Consider the following 25017-nt stretch of genomic DNA (forward strand, 5'->3'; position numbering starts at 1 on the left):
CCCTGGGATGGGGTTTTCTCAGAATGACATCATGTGCTCAGATACTTCCTCCTTTAGGCGATGGTGACCATATGGCATGTGGTTCAAGAACTACTTCTTTATCTTCACGTGATGACTGTAACTCATCCTCTATTCATGCAGGGATCATTAATGCTTTCGTAGCCTTTGGGTTCACATGCTGAATGCTAAGTAAATGAGCATGAACAAATCCAGACCTGCTGAAACAGTCTGTGTTTACACAACTTCTTGACCCTCTATACCAGGAAGATGCTTTCATTGTCTTATCTAGAGAGTAAAGTCTTTTTAACACTATCAGCGTGTGTATCCCTGGCCAGATGTCAGCTAACACTTTGACACTTGCTTGAACTACATGTTCACAACAGCCCCAGCCCAAGACGGCCATCTAGATCAAAGAACGACAACGCAGAGTCAAGAGGACAGCTCCTGGACATATTTCTTTGACCCCATCTCACATCCAATGGGACGAGGTCATCAAACAGAAAGATGGATGGGTAATAGCCTCTGAGCTTCTTTATATACTGTTTTTGAAAGCCACCCTTTCAATAGCTATTTACCTAGAAATGTGCCCTTGATTTTAGACCAGTCTGCTTCCTTAAGGAACTTGAAGTTTCTTTAAAAATTAGTTTTCTAAGTAGGGGTGATATGGACATTCATCTGAATATGAAATCTTAGGCTGAGACTGAAGAATTCGGCCAGAAGGTTAAAAAAGAATTAGTTCTAAGATGGTGGGAATGGAAGTTATTTTCTCTGAAGAAGGAGTGGTCTTAAGATTTCTTTTACATTAATTCAGTGACTATTTTCATTGTAGACCCAAAGACATAACTTGTCCTTGGTAGAGAAATATTGGAGGTCAAACATTGGCGAGTACTCATTTCAAACAAGTAAATGAAAAACTCAGAAAACATTATTATTCACTCTTTCTACATTTAGAGAGAAATACAGCACCCAGTGACTTAGGATTTAGACCACTCTTGGCCCTCAATAAATGTTTTCAAATGTAATGAATGGACAACTTTTATACAGAATGGAATCCCCGTTTCCTTAAATACCATTCTTATTTACCTATAAGCAGTTAAAAACAGAAATGAAAGAAAGTAAAAAAGATACTAGCTGTAGTTCTGCAAGAATGGAAGATTGTGATTATATTTGACTAATTTTTATATTCCAAAGGAATTCTTTCTTTATCAGAACAGATGACAGCTTTCCCGAGAGAATCTGTAGGAGCTGGCAGCAGGTGGTGTCATCCCTTTTCTCAGTCTTTACCAGACTGAAGAACTGATGCTCCTTACTATACCCATGAATTGAGTTACTCAAGTTTTTTTTAATTATTTGACAAGACGTCTTGATCGCAGAAATGTCACATTCCAAAAAGGGAGATAAACCAAAAGAGTCAATAGAAGGATGTGAATTTTTAGTCATAGCATTGAATATATTATCTAGATCCAAACAGCCAAGGGTATGCATAACTTAGACTGTATTGAAATGGGTTCTAAGAGCACAATGATGATGTCCCTTGATATTGAATTGGACAAAATTATCTCCAAAATGAATCCCACAGTTTCTATGGCCTCATTTCTTTAAAACATCCTATGCTATACCCCAATATTAATGATTAGGTATCCCTTAAGCTACAGTTGTATTAAATATCTTCTAATGTGCAGTGCATTGTGGATACCCCATGTTCCATGCCCTTAACTAATTTAAAATAAAGCTAGGAAAAGAAAACACTTATCATCGATGATAAATCAGAATATATCTAACAATACTGGACAATAGGTAATAGATGTCAAATAAATGTTGCCAACAATAAACACAAACATTCAGAGGACCCTCCAGAGAGTGTCAGAGAAAGATGGATCTAATCTGGGTTTTTCAAAAAATGGAAAGAAATATGGATAGTCAGAGAAAGGAAGTCGGGGAACATTTTATAGGAAGGAGACTCATGTAAGGAGAGGGAAAAAGGAAGGGAAACCAAGGAATGAATTTTTCAGAGTGACTGGGTCCATTTGTCATAATGGAAGATGAGTTTGAATGGCTAGGTCATGGACATTAGGTTGCGGGGTTGAAGTACCACATGCAAACCCAACATTCATGTCTATGCACATGACTGCTTGAGGCTCTGGTATATCCATGGTGGAAAGCCCACCCAGTAAAAAAAGTCTTCTGGATCAATATTAAGCCTCCATACTGATGAACAGAAAGAGCCTATTGAACTGAACATGTCATTGGGCTTCAATACAATGGGCTTTAACCATAGAACAGTGCAAAACGTCTTGTAGGAGTCTAATTTACAAAAGGGAGGATGAGCAAGAGTGTCTAGAGACTTTCAACAGACAGGACTTTTCTGGGAGAATATCCATTTGGGGTTTTGATTTGGGTTAACTAGCCTTTCCTCCTTGTTGAAACCTGGGATAATACAGTCAGCCCCGTTTCGTCCTACAAAGATTTTGATGTCCTACAAAGATCTTTTCTTGTATGTGAAGGTTTCGGTGTAGATATGCGAGTGCCCAGTATTCTGGTGTTTCCCTCTGGAGTCATCTGGACCTGATTAAGTCTGTCCGGATGTAGCAGTGTGGGTGAACTTTGTGCAACAGTGATGGGGCTCTTGGATTGTTTGGCCACTGTTTCCCTCAGGACTTGTTATTCCAGCAACACTGATTCGTGATATTTACTAGAAACAGCACATTTAAATGTTTCAGTGACATTTGTGTATCACTCAACATGGTACATGTTAAATTCCAGAGAGACCTCATACTTGTGTTTATGGGGAGAATGATTCACTGACCTCTACTGCTTATTTCTTGCCCCTAAATGCTTCCCGTGACTTCCACGTAAATAGTTTGGATGATAATTTTATGCGTTATATGCACGTTCACTTTGGGAAACAGAAAGGACCAAAAGAGAGAAGAGGGTTGTTAAAAAAAAAAAAAAAAAAAGGAAGAAGGAAAGTTCTTTTGCCAAGTAAGGGAAGGCGGTGTGAAAAAACGGTGCTGAAACAGTAGACTTTGTCTTTTCTCCATGATCCAGATCACATGTGTCTGTAAGGGAGGAAGATGTATGGCATGGGACAAGTCACACATAGGCTTTGTTTCTGGTTTTTTTGCAAGGTTTGAGAGACACATCATATGCTCATTTAGTGTCCTTCCAGACTCAGCAAAAATAAACAAAAATTGCACCTTTTGTACACTTTGTGTTTAAAGGAAAACCAGTTACTTCTTATGATACTTTTTAAAGAAGTCATCATTTGTTCCAGTTCTGGAGACATGAATCAGTACGTACTTTTTTCCCTCTAGTCCGGGTTTGGATATGAAAATAGTTTGTCTAGAGACAATGAACCACCCTCAGGGAGTGGCTTAGTAAATCGAGCATTAACACTGGTTTGATTCCTTCAGATATGGACTCCAGCCATAGTACACCACATCAGCCTTCTGCAGATCCAAACACACATTTGGTGGAAGACTTGGACGGGACAGGACCTCTTTCAGTGACAGCTCGTAAGGATATAATAACCCCTTTGCTGGCTTGTAGTCCTGCTTCAGCTCTTGTTCCCACTGGCCTGGAAGCAGAGCTTGGTGGTAGATTGGTGCAGTTGAGAGGTTCAACCCTGGAGTATAAAAGGGTCTTCGTTATCTGTATTTTCTTGGTGAGCTCTTTAAATCTGGTTTTTGCCTACATTCTTGGTGATTTCCAGACACATGACTTTATGTTAAGAAAAAGAAAACGATTGTGGGATTCTACCCCACTTGATTTTCCTTCCCTAAATAGTTACATGACTGAAAGCCAAGACCATGCCTAAGATAGTGGTTTCTCTATGTTTTAACCATCTCCTTTTGGTTCCCATCTTTCCTCCAATCAAGCAGAAGAGGAGTAGGGTCACTTTCTTGGTTGTGAAAAGACATTTTGGGGCCAGATAATCATATAAAATTGGGAAATTCTAGCAGCCCACAGAAGAGGGGCAAGACATGCTGTGAATATTAACAAAGGTGCCAGGGCCCGGGAACAAAAGAGGAACATTTACTCATATCTCTTCCTGCTACTCAACATCTGGGAGAAGCAATGCTAAACTCTTAGTGGCCTTAATTGCCACTGTATGGACAGTGCTATCCTAGAGATCAGCCTGAAGTCATTCACAATTTCTTAGCAGTATGAAAGAAATCTAGAATTAAGAGGGCTTCATTTCACTGCTTGCTACACATACTGGGCAGACTCCTTCATGTGGGCGCAAGCATGTCTTGATCACCAAGAATGTAGGTAGCACAGTGTTAAGAATCAAAGGATATGGAGAGAAGACTAAGAAGGTCCCCTCCAGTGGAAGGCCTTGTGTTTCTACTTTATGTCCCTTCTGACTTTTATTCTGGTACTGGGATGGGGATTTGGTGACCATCTTTCTCCTGGTTGTCATGTTTACTTGGTGGTAGACATGGCTTATGGATGTGCTCTATGGAATGCTTGCACCTATAACTCAGAGGTCAGTCCCTTCCTTAGAAGAACACATGAGAAATCAACTCAAAACAGTCAAAGTGATTTCAGATATGGGCAGTGGTTCAACCTCAAATTGGTGTATGTCATTAGGGGCCCTGTGTTTGCCCAGGCAAGCGTTTCCTGACGTTTCGGTGCAGTGAAGAGAATCCTCATTCATAGACAAGATCAAAAACCTAATAACAGAATAAAACACTAACTTAGATTTAATCTTCTTTAGAAGGGACTTCATATTTCTTTGTGTAAATTTGATCTGAGTTACTTGAGCAGGTTTTTCTAGATTCTAGAGCTTCTTCCCCTTTGGTCGTGAGAATTGTGCTCTCTGCTATCCTGGTGTTCATTTCCCTGCAGTACCACGTCTCAAGCCACAGCTGGGTGCCCTTGACTGTGTACAGGAACAAGGAATTCAGCCATTCCATTTTCCCTGTCTCTGTGTTCCCTGGTTTTCCTAAGTGCTACCCTCGGGCCAGGATGATCTGGGGGGACAGAGTGTCGGCCCAGACTTCACCTTGGCACTTTACCTCTCTTGACTGTACTGAAAAAGAGGTTCTTAGGAGCCATTAGAGACAAAACAATTCTCTTGTACATTTCTAGCAATCAGAGGAGAATGGTGGACACAAACTTGGGCATTCCTAGGCACCCACCCATTGACACTAGCTCTAGCCAGTTTCTCCCTCCTGGCAGATAACAGAGGCTTTATTTCATGGCTCCAAATTAACGTTGGATTCCTCCCTCGTTGAAACAGAGCAGAGTCAGACTCAGAGCTTCTCTACCTCACATGGAGGCTTGGAAGAAGATAAAGACCAGCCAGTGACTTCTGCTTCAACATCTAGCAGTAAGGATGGTAAAGCCCTACAGCCTTCAGCTCTGTACAAAAATCCATAAATTATGGATGTTTCTGCAGTGTCTTTGGTGGAGGTACATCAGGTAGCTGCTGTTGTGCTGTTACTTCTGATCACAAGGTGCGGCTGGTGATGGTTCTTTGATTTTTCTGCTTTGTAGGCCTCTTAGAAGCTATTATACATTCAGTGCAATGTGTATTTCTTAATCTTAAAGGTCAGGTTTCTTAAACTCTAGAGTTAGTGGCATGGTTTCAAAATCGCTTATATATGATTTATAATTGGTGTAAAGGTCTGAATTCTATCGCTCTGTTTTCCTTTCATCAACATGTTATTTTGCCTTCATCCTCTGGACATATGCCCATGGTGCTGGAAGCAGAGCCCTTATGGCAAAGGAAAGAGTAATGAAAGCCTCACAGTTTTGAGCCCTGGTGTTTACGGTTCCATATGCAGGCAGCAGAAGTTTACTTGTTAGTTCAATGATGTGTTTTCTCCACTTCATCAAAGCCTGGTCCAATTGAGTAAGAGCTCAAGACTGTCTAGTACCTGAGTTGACTTCAAGGTCACAGTTGTGGTGGCTAACAATCCAGGCACATGTTGGTTGTGACAAATGCCTCTCCTGGGTATTGGGATCACCAGAATCTCTTCCACTGGATCATGTCCAGGTGGTGCTGATGGCAAAATACCGCTTCTGTTCAATAGTAGGAACGAACTGCACTGTCTTTTGCTCCATACTCATGAATAACAAGTGGAAAGCTTTTGCAGCACTGGCACGTTCTGAAGACAAGCCCCCGATGGGGGGTGGCCTCATAATCATGGGCTTACCATTGATCCCACCTCCACACAGATAGGACTGATGGCAAAGGTGGAAGAAGAGGTGGACATCTTCCTGAAGACTCAGCTACTTCAGTGGAAGGCTCTACTTCTCACTCACCAGCCACGGGGGAATACAGGACCCTCATCCCAGTGACCCCTGCCAACACGGGGTCCCCTGGAGTTACTGAAGTCAATATCGCTGGAGATCCCAATTCTAACGTTATTCATTTCTTTTCAGGTAACTTGGCCCTTTGTCATCCGGTTTGATTTCTCTACAGAGAGAAACAGCGCATACTCTCATACTACAGGGGGACACTTTCTCTGTGGGCTGTGATTAGACTGATTTGTGATTTGGGGATGGCCTTTATCACAGGTCATCATTCTAGTGCCAATAAAGTTAGATTTATTTTAGATAAATAATGCTTTTATTTGCCAGTATAGTCTCCGTTTATTTTTGTGACTTGGTTGTTATGGTAGAATTTCTTTCTTTGTTCCTAATCTTGTGATATCTTGACTTGAGCCATATGAAATCAATACTTTTGTAGGTCAAAGTCATTAAATATTAGCAATTTCATTTGATTCAACTCAGATATGCTACCTGTTTCTTACAGCTTTACCCAACATGTGAATAATTTACATATGCTAATATCTTTGCTCTGAAATTATTTTCTTTACTGGTGATGGGTTGGTGAATTTTACTTTCGGTGAAGGGCTTGTGGCTAAACCTACTTATGATTCACACCTCAAACTTTATGATTTAATCTACTAATAATAAATAGACATGATTTCTCTTGTTGCAATGACAAAGGGATGATTAAAAATGACTTATTCAATTAAGTTGGACACGGACCTAAAAGGAAAGTGAGACTTCTCAAATAACCAGTCTCCCTACTTCTCCCTTTCTTTGTTCCTTCATTTGCATTAAGAAACTTACATTGAAGAAAAAAGAACTAGAAATATTACTCTGACTAAGAAATGAGAATTGAAATCTCTCCTCCTCATGAGAGTGATTCAGTGATTCAAGTATTTCCTGCCACTCAACCATTGAATTATATTAAAGATTTGTGATTTTAAATATATATATTTATATCTGTAGCGAGGTCTGCCTCTCCTCCCCCCCAAAATGAATAAGTGTTATGAGAACCCAGTATATAAAACAGATGACATCTGTGATGCTCTAACTGAAATGGGGACAGAAGACTCAGAATGCCAAGTGCTTGGATTCTTTCCTCTGCGGTGTGCACCCAGAGCTTCCAGAAAAGCAGTTTTTAAAAGTACTAACTTTGGTGTTATTGGCAAGACAAAGCTCCTCACACCCTTTGATTAATTATTCAGCATGGTTCTGCCCTCAGTTATGAAACATCCCAAGTAACATTGTCCGTTTTCTTCCAAAGAAATGAATCTTAGAGCACTGCTCTTTTCTCTCGGCAGAATAAGGACTGTGGTTCAGTCAAATGAATTTAAATTTCAAATGGCAATTTGCAAAGTAATAGTATCGCGGAACTGTTACATAGCCTATTTGTTAGTAAATAAAATGCTTTCTACAAAATTGATACTTACATATGTGGATTCCTTCTGTTCCATGGTCAAACAGATTTTCTGTGGTTCTTCATGGATTAAATGATTAGTAAGTGATTCAACTGTCATCCTTGGTTTTCTTCCAAGCCACTCAGATAAAGCTTATTTCTTCCCATACATTTTTCTCTGTTTTGATGCTTAATGTTAAGAACTAAAACATTTGCCATTGTGCTGGTGGTGGTGACGATGGTGGTGACAGTGGTGGTGGTGGTATTGGGGGTACTGGTGTTGGCATTTTAACAAATGCTATTTTTGAGTATTCTAACTAAGGAACAAAACAAGCTGTCTCCTCTATACAGTTACATGAGAGGTGACAGGATGCCTACTTCTGCCTTCTCTAATAAAGGAAATGGTGATGATCAGATTACTGTATTTTCCTTACAGGTCTTCATAAGAGGTGACTATAGCCATTTATGAAACCATTGTCCCTTTTTGTTGTTATTATTGTTTGTCTTGTTGTTGTCTTGCTTTTGTTTTGTTTTGTTTTGTTTTTTAAGATTCCAGCATGTTGGAAAATATGTGGGGAAGAGGGAGAAGAGGAGGGGTTTCCATAGGCTGAATCCCAGATTTGGCCTGTGGACCCTGATTTGAGTAGTTCATAAGCTTGTCTCAATCTAAAGCCTTTTGGTGATAGATATTTGGGACAATGGGATTATATTAACTCTTGGTGTTGAAAATACAAATTTAAATTTTGAAAAATGTTATTTTTTAAAACATAGCTCCACATTTTTTACATGTTAGCTCTCATCATCTTACTCCTTTTTCACTTATCTTCAGGCTCTTTTTCCCTAAATAAGCAGTTGACCTTTCCCTTTGAAATTTTACATAATTCAACACCAAGATCCTTTACTGCACACCAAAACCATTTTCTATTTCCTGCCTCTGAGAAATCTCTTTAAGTGGCTCACACTCTGAGTCAGAGAGTACACATACTCCCAGTAATCACATTTGTGTAATTCAAAGCATATAGTCTTTATTTCAAAGACACAGTATCAAGTTCCAACCTCAGATCTGTGAAGACATGATAATATTTTTGTTAGAGTGTTATGTTCTTAGATTTCTACCAAAACCACACTTCCTGTGGTCATCCTGGATGGTTTGTGCTGTCCCAGTTTCTTTCATTTTGATTAAAATTCCCAGCCAGTGAATCCAGCAATGAACAGTAATTAGTACCATGGAGCCATTCAAGGCTCCTTGCCATTGGTTTTTTGGTGACCTTTTAAACACTAAACTTGGTGATAGGATGTCTGAAATTACAAAAGTGAGGAAATGCAGGCTGCAGTGGAGAACACCTAGTAATGAGCCTGTTCTGATTACTCCTTACAGAAGACCAGGACTCATCGGTTCACCCCAGTGGAACGTCCCATACCACTCATGGATCAGAATCAGCTGGTGAGTTTGTGCTACTGTAGTCATTTGCTATTATCATCATTGAGCCTGTTGATGATTAATAAAGCATGAGTCAGTGTCTCGAGAAGAGTAGTTCTCAGACTTTCTTAGCACGCATCACAATCACGGAGAGTGCTTATTAAATCTCACTGCCGGGCCCCATTCTTCAGGTTTCTGATGTGGTAGGTCTATTTCTGGTAAGTTCCCTGGTGCTGCTGATGCTGCAGGGACGGGGACCGCACTTTGAGAATGACTGTGTTGGAGAGAAGTCTTCCATGTGGAAGGATCGGGAAGAATTCAGGCAGGGTCTCAATTTCGCATTATATGCTCCAGCCTGATTAAGAACGTAGGTCTTGGAGTATTAATGGCCTGGACTTGACCCCAGCTCCTGCATATACTAAGGATGTTGCTTAAGGGATTTGAGACTCAGTTTCCTAATAATTAAAAATAAGATAATAATACTTGTCACAGGGCATTGTTTTAAGGACTAAATGATGAAACAGGTATAAAGCATTTAACATAAACCCCAGCACATGGCACTGTAGCTAGCATTTACTGAGAATTTACGGTGTGCTGGTGGTGTTGTACTGAACACTTTCCATGTACTAGGGTGGACCAGATGAAGCTGCCATTTTTGTGCCAATAGTCAAATATCCACGATTCCGTATGGTTCACCTACTATTACTTTATATAATCATCCTACAAACCCTGTGACCTCTGAAAGTATTGTTAGCATCCCTATATTCCAGACGAGGACACTAAGACCCCAAGAGGGCAAGTACCTTGGCTGGGTTGACATGACTGGTGAGTTGAGTGGTGGAGCTGGGTTTCAAGCCCTGGAGTCTCATATTGCCTCTATAAGTATGTTCTGGAGAAAACACTCCATAATGACCATAATTACTGCCCGGCACGTATTATTAAATGGATACATGTTTGCTGTGACTCAGATCACAGCCCTGGAAACATTACTGCAGGCACCAAAGTCTGACATGAGGCAGGTTTACTTGTGACTGGTGATGCTGGGACCACTGAAAGGTTCTTCCGATACCGATGACCCTGATATCATTAGTCCAGGTGACCCCATGAAAACCAGGGAATCCATCTGGACCATGGTCTTCCCCTCATGCCCAAGTCAGGGCTGCAGTTGCTTCCGGGCCTAAAGATTCACACACTTAAAGCAAATATGTAGACGGTTATTTACAAGGTTGCTTGGTAGTAAGCTTTCATGCAAGAGCACGGGATTGAAGGGTTCATTAGAAATGCTTCTAAAGTAAAGACAAAAGTCCCAAGCTCTTTACGTTCCTTGGATGGGCCATTTAGCCTTTCCCCAACTCAGTTTTCCTTTTTAGTAAAAAAGAGGATCAGGACACCTGCCTCTGTTACCTCCCAGAGGTTTTTTTTTTTTTTTTTGAAGAATGGGAACTATCAGGAAAATGAAAAATTTTGGGAAATGATAGGGAGTTATTATTACAACCATGCTCTCTGAAATCAAGAGAGAGCTAATCCAATTGTGGTCCTTGGACCAGCACTGGGACATCTCCTTGGCGCTGGCTGAAATGCAGAATCCCTAGCTATCCCAGACCTACTGAATCAATGTCTGCATTTTAATTAGGCCTCCCCCAACACTGGGTGTTTTGTATGTGCCCTGAAGTTTGAGAAACTCTGTCCTAGACTGTTTTTCTCACAGTCAAGGCCACTTGAATTATCTCTGTGCACACGTCTCAGGTTGTATCTCATCTCCAAATTACAGTGTCAAGTGTCCGTCTTGGCAGAGCCTGCTTTCCCAGCCAGCCCTGCTCTGGCTGGATTTGCAGACCTCTAGGGTGCAAGGTGAGGCCTGCTCTATCTCGTTCATCTTCTCTGGCTTTCGCTTGAAGTGAGAATCAGGTGGGCGGGAGCAGTCTCTTTTGTTTGACTCCTGTGCAGGTGTGTATTGTTCAAGTGGGAGGTTTCATCTTGTTGTACACACACCCAGATCTTTCCTTGCTGGGAGCGCTTTTTTTGAAAACCAAAATAAAGAGATTATGATCCATTAGTGTCCTCCTTTTCAAATATCAAAGGCTGCTATGAGTCAGAGGAAGACCAGGGAGAGAGACTATACTGCTTAGATGGGCTTTCAAGCCCAAAGATCTCCAGTGTAGATGGCCAACATCCAATGACCTGTGCAGGTTAAGACGTGCCAATGACCAAGAGCCCTGGGGGGTGGGGGCAGCTAGGAAAAGCACCTTGGATTCCTGAGGTTTGCAAAGTTTAAGGCCACTGTCCTAGTGGCATGAGGTGTGTTGAACGGCCAGAAGTCTGGTAAGAATTTGTTTTGTTCCATTTTGAGTTTAACAAAAACATCAGATGGCACAAACAGGAGTCATCCTCTCCAGAATAACCACCATCATCAAAATTTCACTGTCCACTGTCTAAAGTTTGAGTCTTCGCAGACATCATCCTTTCATCCACCCCTGGCCATCTTCATCCCTTGCTTAGCCAGACAGACTGCCCTGATTTGCTTCTCCTTCCCTTGGTAGACTACAGAATATTGTAGTGGGTTCCCCACGGGTAGGAGGGAGCAAGTTCACTTTTGTGGGATATTTTCAAATTATGTTTTGAAGCAGTGGAGGGAGCATAAAACACAAAAGATGAAGCTTTAACTTCGGTGAGTCTCTTCACAAGAGGAATTAGAAGTTTCTTTTAAAACACGATGCCTCCCTCATTTTGATGATTAGAGTTGTGGGTTCTTTGTCTTGCGACGTTTCCTTCCAGTTTGAGATGCTTTGTTTCCTTATTTTGTTTTGTAGTGGTAGAAAATACTCATTCCTCTGAAAACAAGGCATGTTTCAATAACATATTAGCAGGACCTCTAATAGGGTGATTTTTCCCAGACAGAAAGGGCCATTGCCCCCTAAACCCCTATTTTTTAATGTTTATTTTCGTGTCTGTGAAGACACTGGATGCGATTGTTAGATTTGCTTTGGACTTCCTAGAGCATTTGAGTCCTCTAGGGATCTTGTTAAAATGAAGATCCTGACTCAGTAGGTTTGGGGTGAGGCCTGGGATTCTGTATTCCCAGCAGGCTCCCCAGTGATGCCAATGCTGCTGGTCCGGGGACCATACTTTGAGTAGCAAGGTCCTAAATCAGAAATAGGATGGAGCAACTACATACAATTCCCATTCTTTCTTTTTTTTCCTCCACAAGTCCCATTCTTCTGTACTTCTTTAAACTTCTGTAAAATTGTGATGAAGTGGATTTTTATTCTTATCCCCATTTTCTGAATGAGAAAACTGAGACCTGGAGAGGGTAGCTTGACTCAGCAGACATCGCTAGCAAGAGGCGGAGGTGGACACGAATCTAGGGCTGCCCGGGCTCTGGGAACCCGAGGTCTTATACACGGCACAGCACTGCTGGTGAGAATTCTTGTGTTCTTGATGAACAGTGACATTTCCAGACGCTGGATTTAATCAAACCAATTCTTCTGGGGAGAAATCTTTCATGTAACACTTTGTAAATGTCTGTGGTTTGAATCTATAAATAGCTTCATAGTGATGCAGGAGGTAGAGAGGTTCGCTGTGTGTGCTGCTCTGTAAGGAGCTCGTCGTTAGGCATTCCAAACTTTGGTTGAGAGATATTGTTTTTTTCCACTTAGGACACTCAAGTGGGAGTCAAGAAGGTGGGGCAAACACGACCTCAGGTCCTATGCGGAAACCTCAAATTCCAGGTAAGTTTCAAGCTGTTTGGCAAAAAATAAATAAATACCAAAAAATGCATTCTTTGCAAGCTAAAAGGTGAATGAGAGCACTTGGTAGGGGAAAAAAAAGGCAACTTTCTTTTTTCCGGGTCCCATAAATAGAATGAGCTAATATTCAGATCTGTCCCTGGCCTGTCCCAAAGAAAGGACACGTTAGCTACTAAAGCTTCCTTCCCACATGAGTGATCCGTCACCCAGGGTCATACCTGTCCCATACCCAGGTCCTTCCTGTCCCGGCCCAATTTCTGCTTTATGTCTGGGGTTGGAAGGCAGCATGTAAGTTTCACACTGCAGACACTTGGGAGACATGAGCGCCATGTGTGTGGGAGAGTAAAAACATTCTTCCGGTCCCTAAACGACTGTTTCTCGAGGGACAGTCTTTCCTGATCCAGACAGAAGAAAGTGTCCAAATGAGTCATATCATGCGGTAAGAGGGCCGGGACACCTGGGTCTCCTGAGCGTCAAGGTTTAAGGCACTCAAGGCACATTCTTTATTTGACTTGGAGTCAAAATGGAGCATTTCTAAGGGGCGGTAGGGTGACAAAGAAGAAAGGGTTTTCCTAGGGTTGTAAATTCTCTTTTTAACTTTCCCCTCTTCAGAAGCCTCTGAGCTGAACCTCCCTCGGGGAAAGGGAAGAATGTAGGGTGCACCTTGCCCCCTTGCCTCAGCTTGCCTGAGCACAGCTGGGACAGGAGCAAGTTGAGAGAGGGAGTGGGTTCCCTGGGCAGAGGGGTGGTGGAAATTCGATTTGCAGTACTCTTCCCAGCTCTAGTGAACACGAACAGGAGAGACCAGAGAAAAGAACAGAAACAATGAATACTGTTACGCTGAAAATAAATTTTAAAAAAATTAAAAGAAAGAAAAGAACAGAAATGAGGCCACCTATTGGCGTGCCCACCTCCTGACTCCCATCTCCCTCCCCACTGTCACCTAACCAGGTGGAGGCCAGGCAGAGGTGGTCCTCAGCAGGAAGTGGGAGGAAAACCAAGACTCCCAAGGGGGAGTGGCCAGTCAATGACTTCCCATCCTTCACGGGTCGTGAGCTTCTATCTCATTGCACAGATATACAACCCATGTGGCAAGAGAACATATTTAAGTTGTCAAGTCATATTTTTATCCCCTTAAAATTTGATTGTAAAACCCATATATAACATCTTAACAGTCCACAAGTGATACGTGGAGACCTTTGAGAAAATACAATCCAAAGGACAAAAATGTAAATCATCTGTTAGCTCCCCCACCGTCTGGAAATGCCATGGTTCCCATTTTCATAGATGTCCTTCCCATCATTTTAAAATGTAATTTATATACAAAAATGTAATTACAGCACGCATGCTGTTTAGTGAACCACTGCCACTCCCAAGGGTTGCCTGCGGCTTTCCAATGTCAGTAAATATTCTTCTCCTGTTCTCACTGTGCAGAATAGAGTGGGTATGACCTAATTCCGGTAACTGATCCCTTACTCTTACATTAGGTTGTTTCCGAATTTTATTATTAGAAATAGCACGCAATGAACATCTTTCAAAACGAATTCTGAGGTCCTATCAATTCCCAGAAGCAGGAATCAAAAGCTGAGTCAAAGGCATGCACATTTTGAAGGATAAGATTTGCCAAATGACCCCACACATACCCCGCTGCCCTGTTGAATGTGCAGAAATTCAGCCTTCCACAGGGGTGTCCTCTTTTCACCCACTAGGGCATGGCCCCCATTTGTGTTTCTTAATAAAACACAAGGTGGATGCTCTTATATAGAAGAGGAAAGTTCCTTTTGAGGGAAACACAAATTTCCTTTAGTCTCCTTAATCTCACTGCACCAAAGGCACTTACAGGTTTCTACAGGTCAGTCTATGCTTTTTTTGGAGACATGCTTCTCCTAGAGGAACTTGAAAATTCTGACTGGTGGTCAGAGTTCAAAATAAGAGGCCTGTTGGTAAGACACCTATAGCAGAGTTGGTCTGGCGTTATCTGCCAGCTGGCAGGGCCCTTTGGCCGGACTCGCCTGCGGTGCTGAGTATAGCTTTTGTTTGGACCAGATCAATTTATAAAGTGCATTTTTGTTTTTACAAAGTGTATTTCCCAAGCTCATGGTTGTCTATTGGTTCACTCTCACCAGAATGGCTCATCATCTTGGCCTCCCTCCTGGCCTTGGCTTTGATTCTTGCCGTTTGCATCGCTGTCAATAGTCGAAGAAGGTAAGGGGATGCACCTTGGGGCCTTTGCTTTGAAAGGACATCACTTTTGGGGCACCTGGGTGGCTCAGTTGGTTGAGCAGCTGCCTTTGGCTCAGGTCATGATCCTGGAGACCCTGGATCGAGTCCCACATCAGGCTCCCTGCTTGGTGGGGAGTCTGCTTCTCCCTCTGACCCCTTCCCTCTCATTCTCTCTCTCTCTCTCAAATATATAAATAAAATCTTAAAAAGAGAAAAAAAGAAAGGACGTCACTTACATGTGGGCTCCATGAACTTCCAGAGTGTAGCCCCTGGAACCAGCAGCCTCAACACCCTGGGAACTTGTTAAAAATGCAGAATCTCAGGCCCTACCTAGATCTCTTAAATCAGAATCTGTGTTTTTTGACAAGATCCCAGGGACTCATGTGCATGGTACAGTTTAAGAAGCCCTGCTCTGGCACGTTCTTTAGATAAAAGAGACCCTGTGATTATTTGGACCATCACTTTTAGGTAATGTTTAATCTTTCGAGGTTCTTAAATACTTGAATAGAGACACTATCTAATGAAATTTATAAAATATCTCACCTGGAAGTCATAAAAGTATTTACCTATTCATTGACTGATTAGACAGTATTTAGTAAGTGCACTCACAATGCACAAAAACACTGTAAAAAGATCTAGGAATTGGTGATTCCCGTTAGCCTGCTTATGGCCCATGGAACCTTCTAGAACCTTTACCTAAAATAAGCATTGGGTTTCTGTGGCTTTCTTGCTGTTTGTGGTTTTGTGTTTTTTTGTTTGTTTTTGTTTTTGTTTTTTGTAATGATACTATTTTGTATTTTCTGGAAACTGTAGTTGAAAGGATTCAGGTTATTGCTTGGAAGAGCTCTCTGACAAGAGGTCTATGAAATGATGAATAATTTTCCTTGGAAAAGTCTGAATAAAGACAATCAAACAGCGTATGGGCTGTTGTCATATTCTCAGAGGTCCCTCTCTCTCTTCACCCCAACAAAGACCTGTCATGTCGGAAGTTATTTAAATAGTGCCTGTACCTGACTGAGCTGTGTTAGTCTCAGACATAATACCACCTCAGTGAAATGAAGGAAAAACTTCATTCTAGCAACATGAATTTTGACAGGGCCCTCCTAAGTGTGAGTCTAATTTCCAGGGCTCTAAATATGCCCTGTCTTCCTCCAAGCATATGCAGAGGAACATTGCACCTTTTATAAATGTCCCTGGAGCTTGCTTCTGACGAGATAAAAGAATTGTATTTCCAAGGAGGGCTCCCTTTATTGTATCACCAGCTCATCTAACAGGCCAGAAGGGGCTCTTGATTGAGGAGAGGACCCTGAGAACATGCTAGAATCTTTCTTGTTGGCTTTTGGAAAGCAACAGCTAATTGTGTGGCCATGTGCAGTGCATGTGCAGTATCTCTGAGGTTACTGGTTATCTGAGGAAACTAGATGATGTCACTTTATGCTGGTACAAGTTAATAAAAGTGCTATCTTAAAGTCAAATAGCTGTTGTTATCTGTACCTTTGAGAGAATGCGAAAAAGAAGTAATTTTTTTCATTGATAAATTGATTAAAAAATGATCATTGATAAAAAGTGATAAAAAAATTACTCATGATAGCCAACTGTAAAAGGAACAAAAACTAGAAAAAGAAATCTGAAAGACCTCTTAGGAGGCTCCTATGACTAAATGGAAAGAGAATTTGTTTGCTGAATTTAAATAACGTGATTTGGGGAGCCCTTACAAAGCGTCTTTATACTTTCCCTCAGCCTTCTTGTTTTCTCTTAGATTACTTTTGCCCAATTAAAGATGAATTTCCTATTGTTGGAAATGAGTCCTTTTGTTCCAGGGCCTAGACTGCACCCCCTCTGCTCACATACACCGTCCATAAGGTTTGCACACGTCGCCATAGAAACGTTGGCCCCAGATGCTGTCCAAGTGGGAGACTCCTCCGAGAAGCATCTCAGCTGTCCCCGAGAGCAGCTGGAGTCTGCCCAGTGGGGCTGATTAGCTCCCATGGCGCTCTCCAGCCTGTCAGCTGCCCTCCGCCCCCCTCCCCCGCCCCATCCCAACACCAGCCGTCACCCTAGCAACAGGCAAACTTGGACAAGCGGGCCAGCACAGCGAGTATCTCACAGGGAAAGCAGCTGCTTGGATGCCATAAATCACCATGTCCCGATTTGATCATCGGAAACAGATTTGCCACACAGGGACTTGGTGGTTAACAGCTCCCCGGGCCCCTTCATGTGCACTGCATTTCTAAAGCCGCAAGCCCATTTCTAATCCTCTTAAAAGGCTGGGGCCTTTTTGCTTTGAACATTACATTTTAGAGAGATCCAGAATCCTATTTTCATCAAAGAAAGTTTGGTGGAAAATAAGGACCCAAGGCAGGCTTCCGTTTATCCAGCAAACGTCTTTTGAGCGGCTCCTACAATCTGCGCTGGTGAGGGAGGAAAGATTAAACACGGAAAAGATGCCATCCCAGCCCAGAAGAACTTTGAGGTTTAACAGCAGCATTGACTTGCTGAATCTGAGTCAGCTGATCTTTCTGAGAACATACTCTGTGCTGGGCCCTGTTGTATGAACTTTGGTTAAAAGATGAAAGGGAAAAGCAGTTACTGAGGTTGATGGGCAAGACTTGCCCACGGGCTTCCAGGACAAAGTGACCCGTGGGTCATGCATCGTAAAGATGCGGATGGAGGGGTCCTTTTGTTTCTTTAGCTTTTCCCATCCCCTTCACGCCCCACATCATCTTCCCTTGCTGTTCGTAACCAGAGTCCTTGATTTTCCGCTTTCCAGTGAAAATCCTACTTCATTCCATTTCCTTAAGAGCAGACAATTATCTTAGGAGTCGGTTGGGTTGGTAGGTATCAGATGAGTCCCAAGAGGGGTTAAATGCCTCTCCCATAAGGATGTGATATGATTTGTATGAAGATGGGGGAGGGAATGTGAGGACCTTACAAAAGGAGGTTTCACAAAGCTGGAATGATTCAAGGTTGTCACTATATGGCTATGCAGAAAAGGCCTTCACCAGCTGTCAGTCTCATGGGAATAATCATCTTTTCTGTGCTGCCACCTCCCAGAGGGTAGTCGTCCCCACTCTGCTTGGTAAGCCCCTTCTGTAAAGCTCCATGGTTTAGCCGCCTTCCTTCTCTCTTCAGCTACAGTCAAGCTCACTGCCTTGTTCACCCGACCTTGCTCTGTCCTCCAGAACAAAGCTGTCCAATAGAACTTGCAGCGATGATGGAAATGTTCCACATCTGTACTAATGCACAACCACTAACCACCTGTGGATCCTAGGCACTTGAAATGTGGCTAGTTTGACTGAGGAGGTGACTTTTTAACTTTCTTCTGTTCTAATTGGTTTAAATTTGAACAGTGGCCCATGGCTAGTGGCTGCCATGTTGGGTGGCACAGCTCAGACACAATGCAAAATAAATCTCTAAGTATCTTTAAGGAGTGTTGGGGCGAGGGAAGACAGAAGAGCCATTGTTAAATTTCTCCCCCAAACTTTTCAGGATAAATTCCTCCATGCCCCAAATGTGTGCCACCTGGTTTTTCACCCCACCCAGGCTGCACACTCTGGAGCCCTGGTGAGACCCCCATATAGCTCCTTCCACTGCTCAGCTGACTGATGCCTGAGATTTGAGGAGAAAGGAGCTGAAGAAGGGGTACAGTTTGCTAGAGATCTCTGTCTGCCCTTTGGAGTCTGAAAGTCTAAGTTGCAGATACTCTGTTTATTGCCATAACTTGTGTAGCCTCAGATGATACCCTTGGCTTCTTGGACTCTGTCTCTGGTTTTACGTAATGAAGAGGTTGGCTGGACGACCTCTGAAGTCCCCTCAGCTCTTGTGTTCTCTTTGAAAGTTCTGTAACTAAAAAGAATGAAAACAAAATTATAACTTGTCTTTTAAAAGGTACTTATTAATGCTTCTGAGCTGGTGACCATAGGGAGCTTCGGGGAGGCTGGTGCCCTCACAGGGACGGGGCTACTCTGCACCCTTTCCTCAGCCCTCGCCCTGTGCATCTCTTCCATCAGGCTGTTCCTGGGTTATTACCTTTTCTAATAAGACAGTGATATAGTAAGTAAAAAAAAAAAAAAAAAAGGAAGGAAGGATGGACGGACAGATAGACGGACTTACTAGTGCCTGGAGCAAAAATATTGAACTAGTTATTTATGAGACTCATCCTGTCCTCCTGAAGAAACTCAGAGCACAGACACAGAAATCCAAAAGGAAATGGGGGCAGGACAAACCCAAGCACAGTATTTTGGTGCCCCATGGGGTCAATGTTATCCACTTTTAAAATCAGCTTTGCTTATGGTGCACCTGGGTGGCTCAGTCGTTAAACCTTCAGCTCAGGTCATGATCCCAAGGTCCTAGGATCAAGCCCCGCATGGGGGCTCCGTGCTCAGCAGGAAGCCTGCTTCTCTCTCTCCCTTCTCCTTTCCCTTTCCCCCTGCTGTGTTCCCTCTCTCACTATCTATCCCTCTGTCAAATAAATAAATAAAATCTTAAACATAATTAAATAAAATCAGCTTTATTAGACAAAATAACAAGAGTCCCTAGCCCCCACCCACGCACCAACATTTTTGGTGATTATTAATCACTTTCCTACAATGTGCCGTTCAACTTCTAAACTATCCATTAAGTCAGCAAATGGGAATTGCTTTAATAAGACATCTTCCCTCCAAAGAACACCTGAGATACCCATTGGAGAACTTGAAAAAATACAAGCAGACTTCCACCTTCAGCCTTCTCGGCCATCTTCATAGGAAATATAATGACTGGGTGGGAGCAGCCAGAACACAAGCAAATCCCAACTCATATGGCTCTGGTTCTATGAACTATAGCCAGCGTTTCTCGAACATTCACTGTGTTCCAGATTCTGTCCTAAGTGCTTCTCCAAGGCTTTGGCTGCCCCATTCCCCTGAGTAAGAGCAACACGTAGTAACTGCGGTTACACTCATGTGTCAGTGCTGGGCTGTGTTTCAAGTGCTTTCCACAATCCTGTGAGACTGGTACTCTTGCCCGCCTGATTTTATGGATAAGAAACCTGAGAATCCGAGAGGTTGAATCAGTTGCTCCAGGCCACACAGCAAGAAGTTCTCAAAACCCAAGCCTTCCCAGCCCCTACCCCTATCTGTGCAGACTGCACCCATTGTCCCAGCTCCACGGACATGCTCCAAATCTCCCTCCACCCCTCCTCAAGCATCATGCCAGCGGAGACAGGATCTACCTCCCGTTGAGGAGGTATAATTTCTCCTTCCCCAAATAAGAGATTAAAGTTTATGGCCTTGGCAATTCTAAAGGGAATGGCCCATAATCATGAATAATAGAGGCTTTGTCTCTACAACTCCAAATATCCAGCGGCAAAGTGAACAATTCCGACTTCACACTGTTTCCAAATCTCCAGATGGCTGGCAGCATGAATAGAGCTGGGCAGAGCCCAGGCTTCTGGTCATAAAGGCGAATATTGAATATTGAATATTGACTCTGTCTTACTAGCTGTGTGACCTCAAGCTAGTTATCAAACATCCCCAGACCTCAGTTTCACTGCTGTGTAACTAGAATAACAGCTGCATTGCGTGATTATTCTGCAGATTTCATGAAATTATATGTCAAGTGCCTTGCTGTCAGGAGGTGTCCAATAAATGCTAGTCCATTTCCCCCTTCCCCACCTCCTTGTTGCCATGAAGCTCTGCAGCTTTGCTTCTGTTAAGCAATCTGACTTCTAGATGTGCAGCAGTAGGCCTGGGATGGGACAGAGGAAGCATTGCATCAGGCTGAGTGGGGCAAGGTAATGCCACAGCTATGACCCAGAGATACCATCAAGGTCATGCTCTCCCATAGAAGACCTCCTGAGCTCGAATCTTGAGCAATGTTACTGAGAACCCTTGCAGTAACCAGAGCTTTCCTTACATAGTTAATTAAGCCTCCTATTTGCAGTTATATGGAAGTTAACCAATGTTAGCTGATGAAAATCAATGCAGCCTTACATGTCCAGAATAATGTTTCATTTTTCTCAGACCATGCAGTCAGAACCCTGATAAGGCCAACAAAATGTCCACTGGGAGAGGAAGTCAGGGCACTTGGTTGAATACACAAATCAGAATGATTTATAGTCCTCATGTTCATGGTTTATCTACGTCTGCAGGAACTGCTGAAGTGCCTAAAAAAGGCAAACATTGTCATCACCTAAGGATGAGGAAGGAGAATTAGAACTTAGGAGTCAGACACCAAAAGGCTTGATTCACAATTCTTTTATTACTTGCCGAATAAACGGGGGCAACTTACTGAATTTTTGGAGTACAATACTAGCCCCGGTGTCCCTGAGTTGGGACCACAGTTTCTCAAACTCAGTTGTGCATCAGAACCCCCTTGCAGGCTTGTAAAAGCACAGAGATTAAATCCACTCCGAGACTTCTCCTACTCGGTACCTCTGGGGTCAGGCTGAGAATGTGCGTTTCTAACAAGTTCACAGGTGATGCTTTTGCTGCTGGTTCAGGGACTCACTTTGGAGGGTTAACCGTTGGTCGGATGAAAAATGCTGCCGGACCATCCAAACCTGTCATGATGACCTTGACGGTGGTGGTGACAATGATGATCTGTGTCATCAGAGCACCTTCTCATGTGCTTTTTTTCTCAATCATTAGGTGTGGGCAGAAGAAGAAGCTGGTGATTAATAATGGCAATGGAGCGGTGGGGGACAGGAAGCCAAGCGGAATCAACGGAGAGGCCAGCAAGTCTCAGGAGATGGTGCACTTGGTGAACAAGGAGCCCTCGGAGACCCCCGATCAGTATATGACAGCCGACGAGACGCGGAACCTGCAGAACGTGGACATGAAGATTGGGGTGTAACACCCAGGCCGTAGTGACCTTGGAGAGAAATAGCACTTGGAGACATCACCTTAAGAAGGAGCTGGGACACTTCACAGATGTGACGTGCTACTGATTGTTTCATTTGGGGATCTTTTTTTAGTATAAAATTTTCTACTCCTTTTTGGTTTTTTGCATTTTGTTTTTTAAAGTCAAGTCCAGTTTATAAAAACAGCATTGCTTTCTGAAATGAGGACCCAATTGATAACCGCAAGAATCTGACTGTTCCAGTTCCCACCTAGAAGCCTCCACCCTGTAGGGCGTGCTCTGGATGGCTTCTAACAAAAGCCACAAATATGTCATCCTGATCCCGGCCATCCCACCACTCCTCCTCCCAGGCAGCAGCCACCTGCTATAGACATCCCCCAGAGCTAAGAGGGGTTGGTCCCTGGGAAGATATTTGAATCAGTCCACATCCCCGCCCCCCTCCTGCAGCCCGTCCCTGGGCATTTCTTTCCAGTGGGCTAGGGGTCAGAATGTACTGGTTACAAAGCCCCTTCTACAGAACCCCTGGAAGTTTTTCATGTGCTTCTGGGAAATACCCAAAAGGTGAAGCTATTTATCTGTAGGAAGCTATTTATCTGTGTTTTTGAAATATTAAACCCTGGAGGTCCTTTGATTAGTATGATTTTTTTTTTTTTGTTACTTTGTCAGAGGCATAAAGGGTTCAAGCTGATTCATAATAAACATCTGTACTTCTTCCACCTTAACCCTTGGTGCTGTGATCCTTCACTTTTTTTCACCAGCCAAGTCTGGTTCCCAAAAACTCATCAGGAAGATGTGAGAAGGCCCTCCTCGAAAGTCTTCATCTCAGAGCCACTAAGCCCCCATTCAGGCTCTCTCAACCAAATCCCAAAGAGAATTAAGGAAGATAGCACTATTTTATCTCTGAGTCTCCAAAGACTTCATCCCGTCCTAGCACCAGAACTGCGAGGGGGAGGAGCCTCAGCCGCTTTTATGTGAGAATGGCCACCAGTTCTCTGCCCTGTAAGACTCTGAAAAGTCACATTACATCGCATGAGCTACCATTTGTGGCATCCCATTTCATAGACGCTGACCCTGCTAAGTCATGTCCAAAAACATTATGGGAGAACCTTTTGACCTCTTGTAATAAAAAGAGAAGCCAATGGAAATGAAAGAGCAAAAACCGTAGCCAACTGGTTGCCACAGGTTGGGGAGGAGAGGGGCAGCTGTATAGATCCTGTTTGAGTGTTTTTATGACTGTATTTGTTTATACTTTAACAAGCCAGCTGTCCCCGATGCAGTTGCTACTCAGGGTAAGTTAAATACCTGGGAAGTCCCTCAGAAGGTTACAGGGCTGCCCGCCATTGGAGTCTCAGCAGCGTAGGCAGGTTTATGACCAAATGAGAGAATAATGGCTTTATGCCTTGCTTGGCAAGTCCTCTGTCTTTATTCCTTAGTTCAGAAGTCTCATTGGTCCTGGAACTTCCAAAGATGATTTGTAATAGAAGAAATGGAATCTATAAAGCAAGGACTCTTATAAAATGAGACCTTTTCCTTATGCCCCCACAAAAAGTCATCTGTGCCTAAACTGATAGGTTTAACTGGTAACATTGCTAAGACTGAAGAGGAAGAGAGATGGAGGAGGAGGAAAAGAAGAAGAAGGAGGAGGAGAAGAAAATGGGTCCCACATTAGTCAGGGCTGGTCTTATACATGGGGTGATTATGAAGGAACTATTTTTAAAAGAGGGGCCCACTTTCTGCACTCCTTTCCAATTTTTGTTCTCCCCTACATCCTCATGACCACCTCTCAATCATGATCTTTGAAAACTTCCTTCTGTGAACTTCCTCAGCCAGTTCCATATCCAGCTGTCTGGGTTTCTCTTTATTTTCAAGTGGATAGAAAAGAAAAGGATATCTAGCCACTCCCCTTCACAGTGCTATGTCCAAGTGCTCTCTGCTTTCCAAGAGCTTTCCTGGTCTGCTGCAGACACCCTCACTCTGACTCTTTAGCCACTCTAGGATTTGGTTCAGGAGGGCTATGCCAGGTTTGATCTGTCCCCAGATTCCTTTCAGGGTCGTGGATAGTCTTACAAGTCTCACAGTTAGGGATGGTTTTCTTTTTCTAGAGATTTCCAATAAACAGGCTGAGATAGGTGATCGTTTTCTATTTCATTTTAGAATTTCATACGATCTTTCCTTTTATTACTGTTGTAGTCCACACTTGGATATACCTCTGTGTCCACAGACAGGAATGGGAGAGGTCCAGAGCGTCCAGCCCTCGAATGTAATATCCTTCCAATAGTGCCCTGAGTTCATGGAAAAGGAGGTATTCTCTTCCATTTGAAATAATGATGTAATTCCAGTAAGCTGAGAGTTTAAGATGCAATTTTTCCTACAATTGTAAATCTTTTGTGTCTCCTGAGCGTTGCCTTTAAATTAGCACTGCGTGAAAAAAAAAATGGGGCAAGAGACTCTTTCATATCCATATTTTGTAGATTCTGGCCTAGCAGAATGGAGTTCTCCAGCAGAACCTCTCAAAGTTTTATATTGGGACCATGATGCCAAGAACTGATTCCATAGCCAGTGTTCATTCAATACTAGTACAGCTGAGGAGTGGGAGAAAGGAACCTCTGACTTCTCTAGAAATGTTACGTGTACTTAAGAATAAAAATAACATGGCCTGTTTACCTTTATGTAATAGGTATGCCTTTCTATAGATCACTTTTGTTGAGTTTTCAAAGAATAGCTCATTGTTCACGCATGTACAGCGACCGTTGTTACTTTGATTTGTCACAGCACACCCTTCCCCTGATTTTTGTATACTTACTGATGGACCAGTAGTAATGAGGAAAGCATGATATGTATATTGCCCTGTTGAAAGCACTTATTGGAAAAATACCAAAAGGCTACTATTAAAAGGCTAAAGGAAATGGACTTGAGAGTCTCTGATTTAAAGAGAATGGAAGCCTTTGAGGGGCAGAGCTGTGATGATCTGGCTGTCTCGGTAATTTAAGAACCACAAGGTTAAAAGTTTGTGAAGTGTCTGAAACCTTACTCTCATTTTTCTCTTAAAAAAAAAATGGACTTCTACCACTTGAGGGTCAGTCTTCTTTGGGAGAAAGTTTAATTCTCTC

General features: G+C 42.8%; 1 protein-coding gene across 12 annotated transcripts in view; it reads left to right on the plus strand.

Annotated features, from left to right (window-relative positions):
* CD44 (CD44 molecule (Indian blood group)) overlaps positions 1-24817 on the plus strand; it is an 86510-nt gene extending 61693 nt beyond the window's left edge. For 5 of the 12 annotated variants that reach the window (XM_047690896.1, XM_047690899.1, XM_047690901.1 and 2 more), the window contains 8 exons: positions 384-512; positions 3414-3515; positions 5246-5344; positions 6187-6393; positions 9060-9125; positions 12758-12829; positions 14974-15052; positions 21697-24817. In XM_047690896.1, the coding sequence (XP_047546852.1) occupies positions 384-512; positions 3414-3515; positions 5246-5344; positions 6187-6393; positions 9060-9125; positions 12758-12829; positions 14974-15052; positions 21697-21901 (959 nt within the window). In that variant the 3' untranslated portion in view covers positions 21902-24817. The remainder of the gene's footprint in view (positions 1-383; positions 513-3413; positions 3516-5245; positions 5345-6186; positions 6394-9059; positions 9126-12757; positions 12830-14973; positions 15053-21696) is intronic. The other 7 variants (XM_047690906.1, XM_047690907.1, XM_047690908.1 and 4 more) reach the window with 4 other exon arrangements.
* The last annotated feature ends 200 nt before the right edge of the window (positions 24818-25017 follow it).

This window comes from Lutra lutra, chromosome 10 (genome assembly GCF_902655055.1).
Source record: "Lutra lutra chromosome 10, mLutLut1.2, whole genome shotgun sequence".
NCBI lineage: Eukaryota > Metazoa > Chordata > Mammalia > Carnivora > Mustelidae > Lutra > Lutra lutra.